The sequence below is a fragment of the Polyodon spathula genome, chromosome 1 (assembly GCF_017654505.1).
Source record: "Polyodon spathula isolate WHYD16114869_AA chromosome 1, ASM1765450v1, whole genome shotgun sequence".
In the NCBI taxonomy this organism is placed as follows: Eukaryota; Metazoa; Chordata; class Actinopteri; order Acipenseriformes; family Polyodontidae; genus Polyodon; species Polyodon spathula.
The window spans coordinates 21295338-21307751 of NC_054534.1; the positions used below are offsets into that span (position 1 = coordinate 21295338).

At 37.7% G+C, this 12414-nt stretch overlaps 1 protein-coding gene across 3 annotated transcripts in view; it reads right to left on the reverse strand.

Annotated features, from left to right (window-relative positions):
* The window catches only part of LOC121315515 (zinc finger protein 608-like), a 53738-nt gene extending 43355 nt beyond the window's left edge, over nt 1-10383 (reverse strand). The window contains exons 1-2 of one of the 3 annotated variants that reach the window (XM_041249676.1): nt 10202-10383; nt 7209-8174 (exon numbers count right to left, since the gene is read on the reverse strand). In XM_041249676.1, coding sequence (XP_041105610.1) covers nt 7209-8012 — 804 coding nt within the window. In that variant the 5' untranslated portion in view covers nt 8013-8174; nt 10202-10383. Of the gene's footprint in view, nt 1-7208; nt 8175-8637; nt 9120-10201 lie in introns of those variants that run through there. The other 2 variants (XM_041249668.1, XM_041249685.1) reach the window with 2 other exon arrangements.
* Nucleotides 10384-12414: the final 2031 nt, after the last annotated feature.

Here is a 12414-nt window from a genome sequence, read left to right on the forward strand (position 1 = left end):
TTAAAGACTACAAGAGGGTAGTTTTGTTATGTTTAATGGACTGAATAAACTGACACTCCCATCCTACAGCCTTCTCTAGAGTATGCCTGACAGGAATAATCTTAGCTCAAGGACAAGAGATTGTGACGAAGTGAGACCTGATTACGGTACACAGATGGCTTTTGTATGTGCACAAACCAGACTAGATATCTTCTGTCTGTCACAGGTTATAAAAGAAATATTACCAGGCAGTAGTTGTAACATTTTGTAAATATGTTTATAAAAACCACAACCTTAAAAACTCAAGACAAACAACACTCAATGTGAACTACAGCCTGTGACTTTCCAGCCTGTGTAGCCCAGACATTGCTTTTAATGGTCATGGCCCTCCTGGGAAAAGCAAGAATGCATTGTGTGTTAATGATCACAAGCAGAGCTTCCTTGCCTTTCATTTTCATTGCAACTGCAGTTGGTCTTCCCTGGAGCTTTACCATTAACATGTCTGTTTCCTGTCAGCCCACTCAGAGATAATGTCATTTATCTCAAGGCGGCACAAGACCCGTCATTAGCCTCAATAAAAAGACCCTGGACAAAGGCCGGGTGATGGCTTATCAAAAGCTCAGAAAATCGGCAGTGAAGCTGACTGACTAACACAAGGAATTGTACCAGCTCAACTATGGAGGTCTGACAACTTCATACAAAAATTCAATTGAAGAAACTTCATAATTGTTAGAGTACACCCAGTATTTATTTTTATTACCCATTTTCATACCCATTAAAAATAAATAAGCAGATTTTATTATGTTTACGACACATCACACCACGACAAAAAAAATAAATAAAACATGTATTTTTCATACGAGACATTCACACTGCCTGCCATGCGATGGGTGACACCGAAGCGACACAAGAGATCCCATGACATCACCACTGGTGTGAAAGGTAGTGTTGCAGTGAAAAACCATTTTATCGCTGGACAAATCACACCACGTCCGGAGTGTGGAGGCCTTACCACTTAAGACAAAATTATTTTGGTTACAAAATACATAGAAGAAAATCCGAAATAATACCAGATTCCACATAAGAAACACACCATATGTTTCCTTAGAGGAAGCTCCAAGAAGAATACATTTTAAATATAAGGCTGTTTAAAGAACACATGCTTAACCTCTGTGTCCTCAGCTGCATGTTGTCCCTAAGGCCCTTTAAACAAGCTAAAAGTGTGAAATATGGTTAGCGTCTACACTATGCAGCGTTTAATTCTCGATACTACCCCCTGAGGTTCTAAATTAGATCCCATCAGGTAGTGCAGTTTCTCATAAGTGTGGACGCTATAATAGCAAACTGCATTTTCTGTGTGTCCTCCAATATCCCAAAATGTTTTCTGATATGTTTTGGCATATGAACATTACAAATACAGTACTCAGAACAGGCGCCTGAAGAAGTTGAAAAAGACTATCAATATTGCTGCATCGTACAATTTTTGAGGCTTGTTGTAAAATTGTGGATCATGGAGCGATGTGATCAGATGACGAAATCAAGGCTCATTGATATCTGGAGCGATTAAAAATCGGTCAAAGTGAACTTCAGGAGTTCAAAATAAAAAGCACACATTATGATAAAATGAACCTTGTGTTTTTAAGAAACAAAGCCGTAATGTTCACGCTAAGAAGCGCTCTGTGTTCCGATGGCACAGGCTCAGTATTTCCCAGGTTGTAAACTTAAAATACAGTGCATGGTGGGATAATGTCTTAATAAGGACCACAGTCAATTGGGTTGCTAGGAACTGTAACCAAACTATTTTAATAGTGTTTGTGCGCGTTAAACCCAACTTTACATGAAACTTTAGTGTAGATGCTTTGAGCTGGATTAATTAAAATGTTTTTTGAGTATGGTTTGAGATTATTCAGCGTCAGGGTTTTCACCAGGAATTTTTCACAGCGTAGTGGTGGGAGGAGCGGGGGGCGGGGCGGGGAAAGAAATGGAGATCCTCGCAACCCCCTGCAGGCGAGCCAGGACAAGGCATTTGACGCTTTGTGGAAGTAGTTGTCAGGATAATATTCTATATCTATGGTGGTCAGTAGGTAGATGCAGAGGCTGTGTCATAGCGTGACGTACTCCCTAGCAACGCATGGACACCATTCCACGAAGGGGAAACTAGATTTTTGCCAGTGTTATCGTTTCTGTCCGACTGAGAAACCTGTTTTTACCTTTCAAAACATTAAAATGGCTACGATTATGTGGATATTGTTAGTGCTGTTTTTATTGTTCATTCAAAAATAGCATAAATATTAGGTTTTCTAAACATTTTTTTTTCTCCCCCCCCCCCCCCCCCCCCCCCCCCCAACTGCATAGTATAGTTTCTGCATGTGAGTTGTATTATTTGTAGTTAAAATATAGGCTACTTATTGATTACTAAAAAAAAAGCTATATTAATAACATGCATCATCTCACATTTTAAATATTCTAATAAACTTTACTGTGATCATATGATTGTGGAGTTTTGCTTTTATTGTTGTATATATATATATATATATATATATATATATATATATATATATATATATATATATATATATATATATATATATATATATATATATATATATCTATATATATATATATATATATATATATATATATACATGGTTGTTGCACCATTAAAAGACGTAACTTACACATGATCACACGTGTGCTTGCAAGGATTAGTGGAAAACCCGTTTGTTCCATAGTTAAGGAACATACAACAAACGTTTTTTTCCCCCACTTGTCGCAAGTAAAACTGGACATGTACTGTGTCCCGCATTTTATATTTTAAAACCTACATATTATATGAAAATCTATCTATGGGAAACTGAAGCCATATAAAATGATTATTGTAAAATTTGGATTTTTTTTTAAAGACCTTGAAATAAAAAAGATTGAACCTCTCAAAACTGTTTGGAATACACATTACTGTTCTTCGTCAGAACGATTTGATTATTTAACCCAGCTTGTTATGCTATGTTCCCACTAGCCTCTCGCCACGTCGTCACAAGCAAAACTATTTTTCCCAGAAGTTCGCCACGGTGGTGAAGGCTTAGGCATGTGCTGGTAGATGAATCAATACAGACTGTTTAGTTTGATTTCATTTTGCCCAATGAAAGCTCTTCAGCTTGATCACGTAACATATGCATGCCACAAACGCTGTGTTTGGCGGGAGGACAGAGGTTCTAATAGAAACAATCAGCGGACGGCGCTGCTTGTAAAAAACAAGCAAACAAAAAAAAAATTATAAAACAAATTGTACAGACCAATAACCAAAATCATGTTCCAAAAGATGCAGCCCAAGGAATACCAGTAACCCATGCACACAACTAAAATACAACAGTGATACTAGTCACTGGGAGGTGAAGCAGTCATGGTTTCAAACATACCCACTGGTCACAAAAACATTTTCACAGACGGCAAGCCAGAAACACGCAGCTTCAAGATTACAGCAAGACTTCCCCGTTGTTTGCCATCTCTTTAAAATTTGTTTAAATATACTTTGAAAATAGTAACAGTGAATTTTAAAAGGGGAATAATTTAATAAAATAATAAACACATTTACTATTTTAAAAAGAAGGATTTGTCTCACTAAGATTTACTGTCAGAATCGATGCAATACTACTGTCAGTAGTCACAGGTGAAAGAACACTGTAAAGTTACACAGTAGTTGCTGTACAACTCTACTAATATTAATAATCACATTAGTACAATCTTGTGTAACTACAGCTGGTCAGGGAGGCATTAATATTGACACAGACTAATAGTACTGTCTACTGGCAAAAACTTGCTTTACCGTTCTGTAGTGGAAAAAAACCGTTCACGTGGAACTAAGTTTGGCATTTATTAAATGGGAATCAGAGTTATAGTGCAAATTCAGTTTAATATTTATTTGTATTGTAAATGGTAGGGTCTGGCATTATATGGAAAATATCTATGTGTTTTCAAATAAAATACACATCTTTTTGCCTTGCTGAAATAGTATGTTTATAACTTGTTTATAGTATTGTTAAGTGGCTAAAGTTTTTCCAATATGGCTAAAAAATGTTAAATCACTATAGCCACAGTGGCTAACTAAATGAAAGTCTTAGAGGGAATGTAGTTATATAATATAGGTATAATAATAAAGATTTGCAACGGTGTTGGTTGTTACAGAGCTGTGTATCAGGGGTGCACCCAGGATCTAGTGTCATCTATCAAGGGGGGGGGATGTGCTAATAAAGTTCAGTGAAGTTCAATCTCGTCTCCGTCTCATTACACGCACCAAACTAATGAACATGCTGTCACAACCAACCCACTGAAGAGTTAGTATTGAGAGCTGAAACAAGTATTTTAACGAAACCAATTTCTCACATAAAGGAATAATCAACAATGTTTCACAGGATTATTATTATTTTTTGGCCGTTATGCAAACTGAAAACACAGCGTAGCGGCCTGATTACAGCGTCATTTTTCCAGGTAACAACGTAGCGGCTCGTTACGCTGAGCAGCGCTAGCGAGATCCCTGAGTGTGGACAGGGCCTTAATTGCTCAAACAACTCTAGAAACCTTTTATGATTTTTAATGGGCTGATAAAAGTATGCAAAACTAAAAATTATTAACGTAACCCCTTTTACCCCCCCCCCCCCCCCCCCCCCCCCCCCCCCCCCCCCCCCCCCCCCCCCCCCCCCCCCCCCCCCCCCCCCCCCCCCCCCCCCCCCCCCCCCCCCCCCCCCCCCACCCCCCCCCCCCCCCCCCCCCACCCATTCCCCCCCACCCCCCCCCCCCCCCCCACCACCGTTAACTAGTGACTGCTTCTGAACATTTACTGTCATTTGTTAATTAGAAAACGTCTTTTGTTGTGTTTAACCAGCATGAACTTGTTTTAAACCTAGATAACCCGTCAAGAGAAGTTCAATTCTATGCCTGCTCATGCAAACCCAGGGGTCAGCTTGGAGATCACCCAGAACAATTTCACTGAATAGAGGGCAGAACCTCTTTACCCCAGTGCAAAAGGCTCTGGTCTCCCAAGACAAAGTTACAGAGTTCCAAGCAGCTACATGGTCGATGACATTAGTGCTAGTTTCAGCTTAATATCTCAGATAGAGATATAAGACAGGTTGGTGGCAAAAATAAAAAGGACATTCCTTCAATTAATACAATTCTATTTGATAAATACATATTTCCCTCCCTCACAGCCAAACACAAACCACTGAAGGCTTAAGCAGCATTCTTAACAATTTACAAAACATATTCTCAGATGTGAAATGTAACACTTTCAAAATGTGACAAACAAGCACGGGGGTCAAATTCCATACTGAAACATTAACAGGACTTTCCAAATGGATCTCAAACACGCACAGCTAGCATTCTGTCAGCTGTCAAAAAACAAATACCATGCTGCTGCCTTTTAAATGAACTCAAGGTTTTGTCAGCGAACCAGTTTGGCAAAGAAACTGCTTTTCTAGTGTTAAAACACTGCACAGTTCTGGCTAACACACAATATTTGTTCAACAAACAGATATAATTCAAGAGCCATCTAACCTTCAAAGATCACCTACACAACTAATACCATAGCCAATTAAATGCTTAATTCCATTCCTCTTGTTGAATGAGTTACAAGACACTGTCTAATACTACTGATGGACAAATATATTTATTTGGTAATCCTATATTGAAAGCATTTTGCAAAAACCCAGAGGAGTGGTTACTAAGCTTTCCAAGTCTACTAATTCAGATATGCCAGTAACAGCTTAACCACAAAAAATGGGCTGGCTGAATACAGTACAAACATCTTAGAATTATAGGCTGTTTTGACTTGACCCGTACATTAAGGGAGTGGTAAGGTTTACAACATACTTGTGGTTTTCTGCATAAAAGAGCCAGCAGAAATAGAGTCACAGATTTAACTGGCTTTTATAAAGCTTACATGACTTACTGCAGTGTGGAAACAGAATAAATAGTCCACAAATAGATGTATAAGCATGCAACTCTTGGGATTCGGCACCAGCCTGTATCTACACAGCAATCTATACTATTTGTTTATAGTAGAGAAATAAAAATACTTAATACAGTATTGCTAATAAAGGTCGGAAGGCTGTAATTTGTTGCCATTTAGAACAGTGTACATTTCAATGTCTGAACAACACAAAATACCACCAGAGGTTTGTTTTATCAACACTTGGCTTGACAGTTTAGAATGACTATTCAAAGATAATGTCGATCAGAAAAGAGGAAACCACACCATATTGGATGCCTCAAATGAACTAAGCACAAGAGCTGAAAATCTTAATTAAAATGCAAAGGGTGCAAAAGTGCTGTTCTTTCTACATTCAAAACGCATCCAGTGACCCATCTTATAATGTGTAGCCCCCTCTATGAACCAAGTAAAGGGGATGAGTGAAAGGGAAGTACAAATATAGCTTTCTTCAGTAAAACTCCAATAGGGCCTCCCCCTGAGCACCAAGGAAATAATGATGGCCCCTAACCTCTTTATTTTAAGGATCTGGTAAATGACAAGCAAGTAGTTAAAAAAAACTCCCAAACCACTAAGCAACTGGCAAGTCTTATAGCCCTTGGAAACTTACAGCTCATATCAATTTACACTCCCCATGTTTCCTTTAACAGTAGCATCCCTTTGACCTTTAATTATCCAACAATAGTCCCTTGAGAAAACAAACACTTAAATAACCAAAGTCTCAGAAAATACAGTAGATTAAATGCAGTGTCTGCTGGTAATGCATCAGTTAATTGAATGAATCCTGAATGAATCAAAACAAGTCAACACCACAATAGGTTTAATAAGTCAAACTTATTATTACACAAATGCCCCTCCCCCTCTCAGCAGGCAATGACAGGAGACTAGAACTCTTTGCTCTCTGTTCATACTCCTGGCTGTTGTACAAACAGAAACCCTTTAAACATCTGAATTTGAAACTAGCCCTTAGATATCCATGTCAACGATCCATAAATGCTAAACACCAGAAGGCACATGAACAATTTTGCACACACAAAAACATGATAATATAATCTGTCAGATTAAAATCAAGAATTAAGAGTATCAGTATTTGTTTATTTTAATTGGATCATCAATTTAAAAAAATGAACTGCCAATCACCATTAGACCTGCATGTATTATCTATATTACAGTGAAATAAATAAGAAAATAAGAGAAATGTAGTAGGCTAAATTAAAGGATTTCTCAAAATTAAAGTAAATCGTACCTTTTCGGATTTCAATTTCTTCACTGGTCTGTGGCTCTCCCCTTCATCCTCCTCTTTCTTTACAACAATAGAGTTCCCCATTATCCCTGAATCCAGACCACTTTTGTTAACATCTCCCACCATAGTGTCCCCATGATAAGGGCTCCCTTTGGCTCCAAATCCATATAGATGTCCAGATGTGGGACTGGCACTTGAATTCGCATGTCCAATTTCATGCTTTTCCTTCCTTGCTTTACTGACATCCTTATCCCTTTTTGAGCCCCTGCTCTGATTTTTACCATTTTTTTCTTCTTTGATTTTAGTGCATGAAACAATTGCATTACAAGTGTTTGGGTTACTAACAGCTTTGCCCAGGGCTGAATTCATGCCAGATGCCTCCCCAGGGCGCCCTTGAACTTCCTGCCTCTTACCAGCATTGCTGATCTCAGGAATCCCATACAACGCAGCAGAGGAAAGAGATTTATTCGCATCCTTACAAGTTTTGCTCCTTTTCACTTTGGATTTGCCAGTCTCCTTATTGGAATTTCCCTGGGGAGCAGGGGGCTGAACAGATGTAAACTTTAAGCCATCCGATAAGGCTGATGTTGCATTAGCACCACTGGATGTCAGACCCCCACAATCCTTTGAGCTGGTGGTGTTATTAGCGGAATTATTCATCTCCAATTTTTGTCTGTCTTTCTCCAAATCAGCGTCCAAGTCAATGATCAAATTGCCAACCCCAATTTCCCAATCATCACCACTGTCATAAGTATCAACTGCGTTTGGATCCACACTTTTTTCACCTGTGGAACTATTCATTGACATCCTGGAGGTGAGATTTCTGGCATAAAACGTGGATGAATTCCCCCGACTTGAACTTGGTGAGAGGACATTCGTTGTTCACCTGCGTATCTAACCCTCTTTTCTTTTTCCCCCTATATCAGTGCATCCTTAGCTCTACAACCTTATGTCCAGATCCATCACATCCTGTGGTAAAAGCAAGGGAAAAGTTGTATGGCCATAATCAGTAATATGCCATTAACGGTCTTAATGAAAAGCTTTATTCTCTTCCTTTTTTAGATGTGTAATTTACAATTAAACAATACTACGGCACACAAGCACCCTAAGTTACCAATTCTATTAGTAAAAACAATTCTGCAAACTAAATACTGTAGCCTGTACAGTAATTAATTTACGATATACAAAGCCTGTTTTAATGTTCGTTTATATAGGTCTGTATGATTGACAAGCCTAATTGAAAAGAATCAGCTCACAGGAAAACGCTTTTCTTGGCAAAGATATATATATATATATATATATATATATATATATATATATATATATATATAATATATATCATCCAAAATGCTACATACACTACAGGTATTGTTTACGAGACCACACTTTAAATAGTACACACTAAATCGTAAAACACACCAATAATCCTTACCTTCAGAGCCTTCAGTCATTTTGTTCCAGCAAGGCGACGAAACAAATAGCCTACCAAAATTACAGAACTACCTCATATTAATACCATAGAGCCCAATCAAAATTCAAATTGCTCTATAAATGCCAGTCAAAAAGTGAACCTTGCAGTTAAAATCCCAGATCCTCTTTCTTCTCTTTACAGCAAAAAAAATGCATCAGTTACAATCTGATAAGATTAACAGGACTCGAGTCTCCAATAAAAAAAAAGAAGAAAAAAAACCCCACCAAGGTAAAGTTTTCAAACTTCACATTACGCCTTCAATCCAAGACTTCATAGCCACCCAGATCAGTAAGTAATGAGGCCATGAAACAAACCTACAGGCGTCCGCTTGTAACAAGATAGAATTTGCTAACCCCGGGATAAATTACCGAGAGAAATAAAGGGGGTGAAAAAATCTGGAGTGGAGTTGGATGGCTGTCTGGATTTGGCACCGGTTCCTTCACTTTACTATCCAACATAATTTTGGTTAAAAAAACACGAATTGCTGAGGGGGGGGGGGGGGGGGGGGGGGGGGGGGGGGGGTATCACACACAACACTGTAAAAAGGTTATCGAGATGTTCTTTTCATTTGCGGAAACATTTCTTCCTGGGCAATAGAAATGTGTATTACAGTATCGTCCGTATCAACTCATTTTGTATCATATTTGTATTTTTTTTTTTTTTGTTGTTTTTTAAGCAACAGAAATACGGCTTCTTATTAACTACCAATCAGATTGTTAAATGTTCTCATATTAGAGACTCGCTCACAATTTTTAATTGGCTTTAGCTAAAAGCTGTAATGAATTGTTGATAGAAGCAGAGTGGTTTGCTGGACGGATCAGGACAGGGGGATGGGCACTGAAAGACACCATCCAACCATTTTTATGGGAACTATTTTGTTACAGTTCAAGTCAAGCTTTAATATCAAGGGAGAAAACAGGATTCAACTGGTTGTCGTGACAACATGGATCGATGAGAAAAAAAAAAAAAAGACAAGAACTAAAGTACCGTTTTTTATTTACAATTTGTAACTAAGTAACGTCTTAAATAAAATAAATGATAATAAAAAAATAAAAAATAGGCCGGAAGAAATCAACAACTAAAGATCTTGCACGACACATTTCTATTATACAGTAGTCCAAAGCAAGCCTCGAAATTACAAACATCTTCACAAAATACGAATTGTGTATCATGTGACTGTTGCAGATGTATTTAACTAGCATTTGTAACACCCTGGTGGCTGCACCAGCGCCCCGATTGTGCTTTGTGGTTTGATATTTACATAGTATTCAATTCATTGAAATAAAATTCAGTATGACTTTTTTTTTTCCAAATAATAAATGGAGTGTTTTGTTTATTTTATTCAATGGTTACAATTTCCCGACGTAAAACAAGCTAATGGCTTTAGTCTGACACACGCCAGTGAGTTTCCTTAAGCGTGAATATATTTTCACCTGATCAGAGTAATTGAACGCCAAATCATTTAACACTTGCCTTGCCGAACGTAGAAAGGCTGACCCCCACATACACACACAGTCATACTTACGATCTGCATTGGATCTGGTGTGCCTTTTCCGTCGGGCTTCATTGAAAGTTTGAGCTGTTTTAGTCCAAGTGTTTTAAATTATATACATCACCCATTAAACAAAAAAAAAAATTAAAAATCCCACACGTTGCTACTACCAGAGAAATTGCTAACTGAGAACAGCTCAGCTTCTACCTGAAAGGACTTTTCTTTGTTCCCAATGCCCTTCTGGTTACAGCCAATGAAATCCATGCTTTTATGGAACCTAGCTCTCCTATTGGTCAACAGATTCTCCATAGCTTGAAAGAGCGTTTTTCACACACTGAAGTGAACAAGCAAGCAGAGTAGACTGGAACGGCTTTGCTCTGGTTTTGCATGCTTCAACAAAAATGACAATTGATTTTCACTTACATTTAAAAATATATTTGTTCACACTCAAATGAAAAGTACAGTTTCATTTTTAATAGACTTGTTCACTGTTATGTACGACGTACACAATGAACATTTCGTACTTCATATATATGAAAAAAAAGAAATCTAATGCAAAATTATCTTTTGGCTTGGAAGAATCTAAAGAACAATGTTAAGATTGGCTTTGCAAATTAACAGCTATTACTGGTTAGAATAGGACATGTGCGTATAATGCATAGCTAACTTAAAACATGCATACACACTACATAGATATTTAAATCTGAACGACTAGTTACATTTAGTTATTTTCATTGTTTCACGCTGGGCTGGGATAGCGTAGCTGAATGCCACCCGCAGGGTGTGTTTCAATTGTCAGTCTAAAGAGAGGATAGACTGCTCGCTAAAAAAAAAAAAAAAAAAAAACACTTCTCAAATGCAGCGTGCACGATATGTCTTGCATATTAAGTTTAAGACACTAGAATGGATCTACACATTATTCTGTTTAAGATGCCTAACATGACTGTCTCAAGGTGAAGGTTGTTGTGTTACCATAAGCACACATTTATTCATGCATAGGGCCTACGATTAATTATAAACAAGGAACGGAAAACGGGCTTCAACACGTGCATATGGCCAAATTAAAGCCAAACCTCAAACTATAACTTTATTTTTTATACCAGTGCTGAACATTCACGATCAGCCGTTATTTACGTTAAACAAGTATGATTTGTCCGCTCGACCCCCCCCCCCCCCCCCCCCCCCCCAGCCAGTATGTAGTAATGTGAACTGTGTTACAACGAATACAAGTCGAGTCTGTTTATAGAGCAATTACTGTACACCATTTGCATTCAGCTCAGACGGAAGATGGAAGAGAGTGTCACTCAATTTTAATGTACTACAATGAATAAATACCTAATTAAAGCATAAACCTCAGCTTGGGGAATAAGAGACCCAATCTCTCTTGTTCTGTGCGCAGACTGGTATTCGTTTTCTTTTTCAAAACCCAAAATCTAAAACCAGTATTATGTTTTGCGTCAGTTAAATGTTTTAATGTTTTCCCTATGTCCTTTAAAACATTTTTTTACCTCCGACTAAATTTGTTGTTGCTTCTGTTCAACGCATTGCTGTATCATCTAGAAACATCACTGTGGTAACGCAGCAATTATATTACAGATGGGGGAAAGTGTGTTTTTTTTTTTTTTTTTTTTTTTTTAAACTGTAGACAGGATTGGCAGGAAAATGACTTCTGTTTAGTTTTATCCGTAACACAGTGTTCCACTGTCTGTCCCGTAACACTTTTAGGTAAAAACTTGTATGTGTATGTATTTTTTAAGCAGATTTATAGCTTCGATTTACAGTGTAAAAGGGCTGTAAGCCTACGATTGTATTTAAATTTTTTGCAATGGTATCAGTTTATATTTATGAAGCATCATGATGCGTATTATTATTAATATGCATCATGATTATTATTATAATTACTCCTCCATTAGATAATCGATTTATTTCCAATTTGTTTTGATGTGAGTGTTGGGTCTTAAACCAATAACAAAAACAAAATCCTGAGTAGAGTAACTTATTTTGCGGTTTTCATATCACAATACCAGATCAATATAGTTTCTGCATGGCCTTCAGCGGTACATCACACACTGTCTTTCCACATTGGTTATCAAGGTTTTCTTTTTTCTTTTTATTTTTTTTTTTTGGGGGGGGGGGGGTAACTTTCTCCGATTTGTTTTATCTATCCATAAACATTTTACAAAAGATAAACATTTGGAAAAGGGAGATCAGAGGTGCAAAGAAGGCTTAATCTGGCCTTTAGTTGC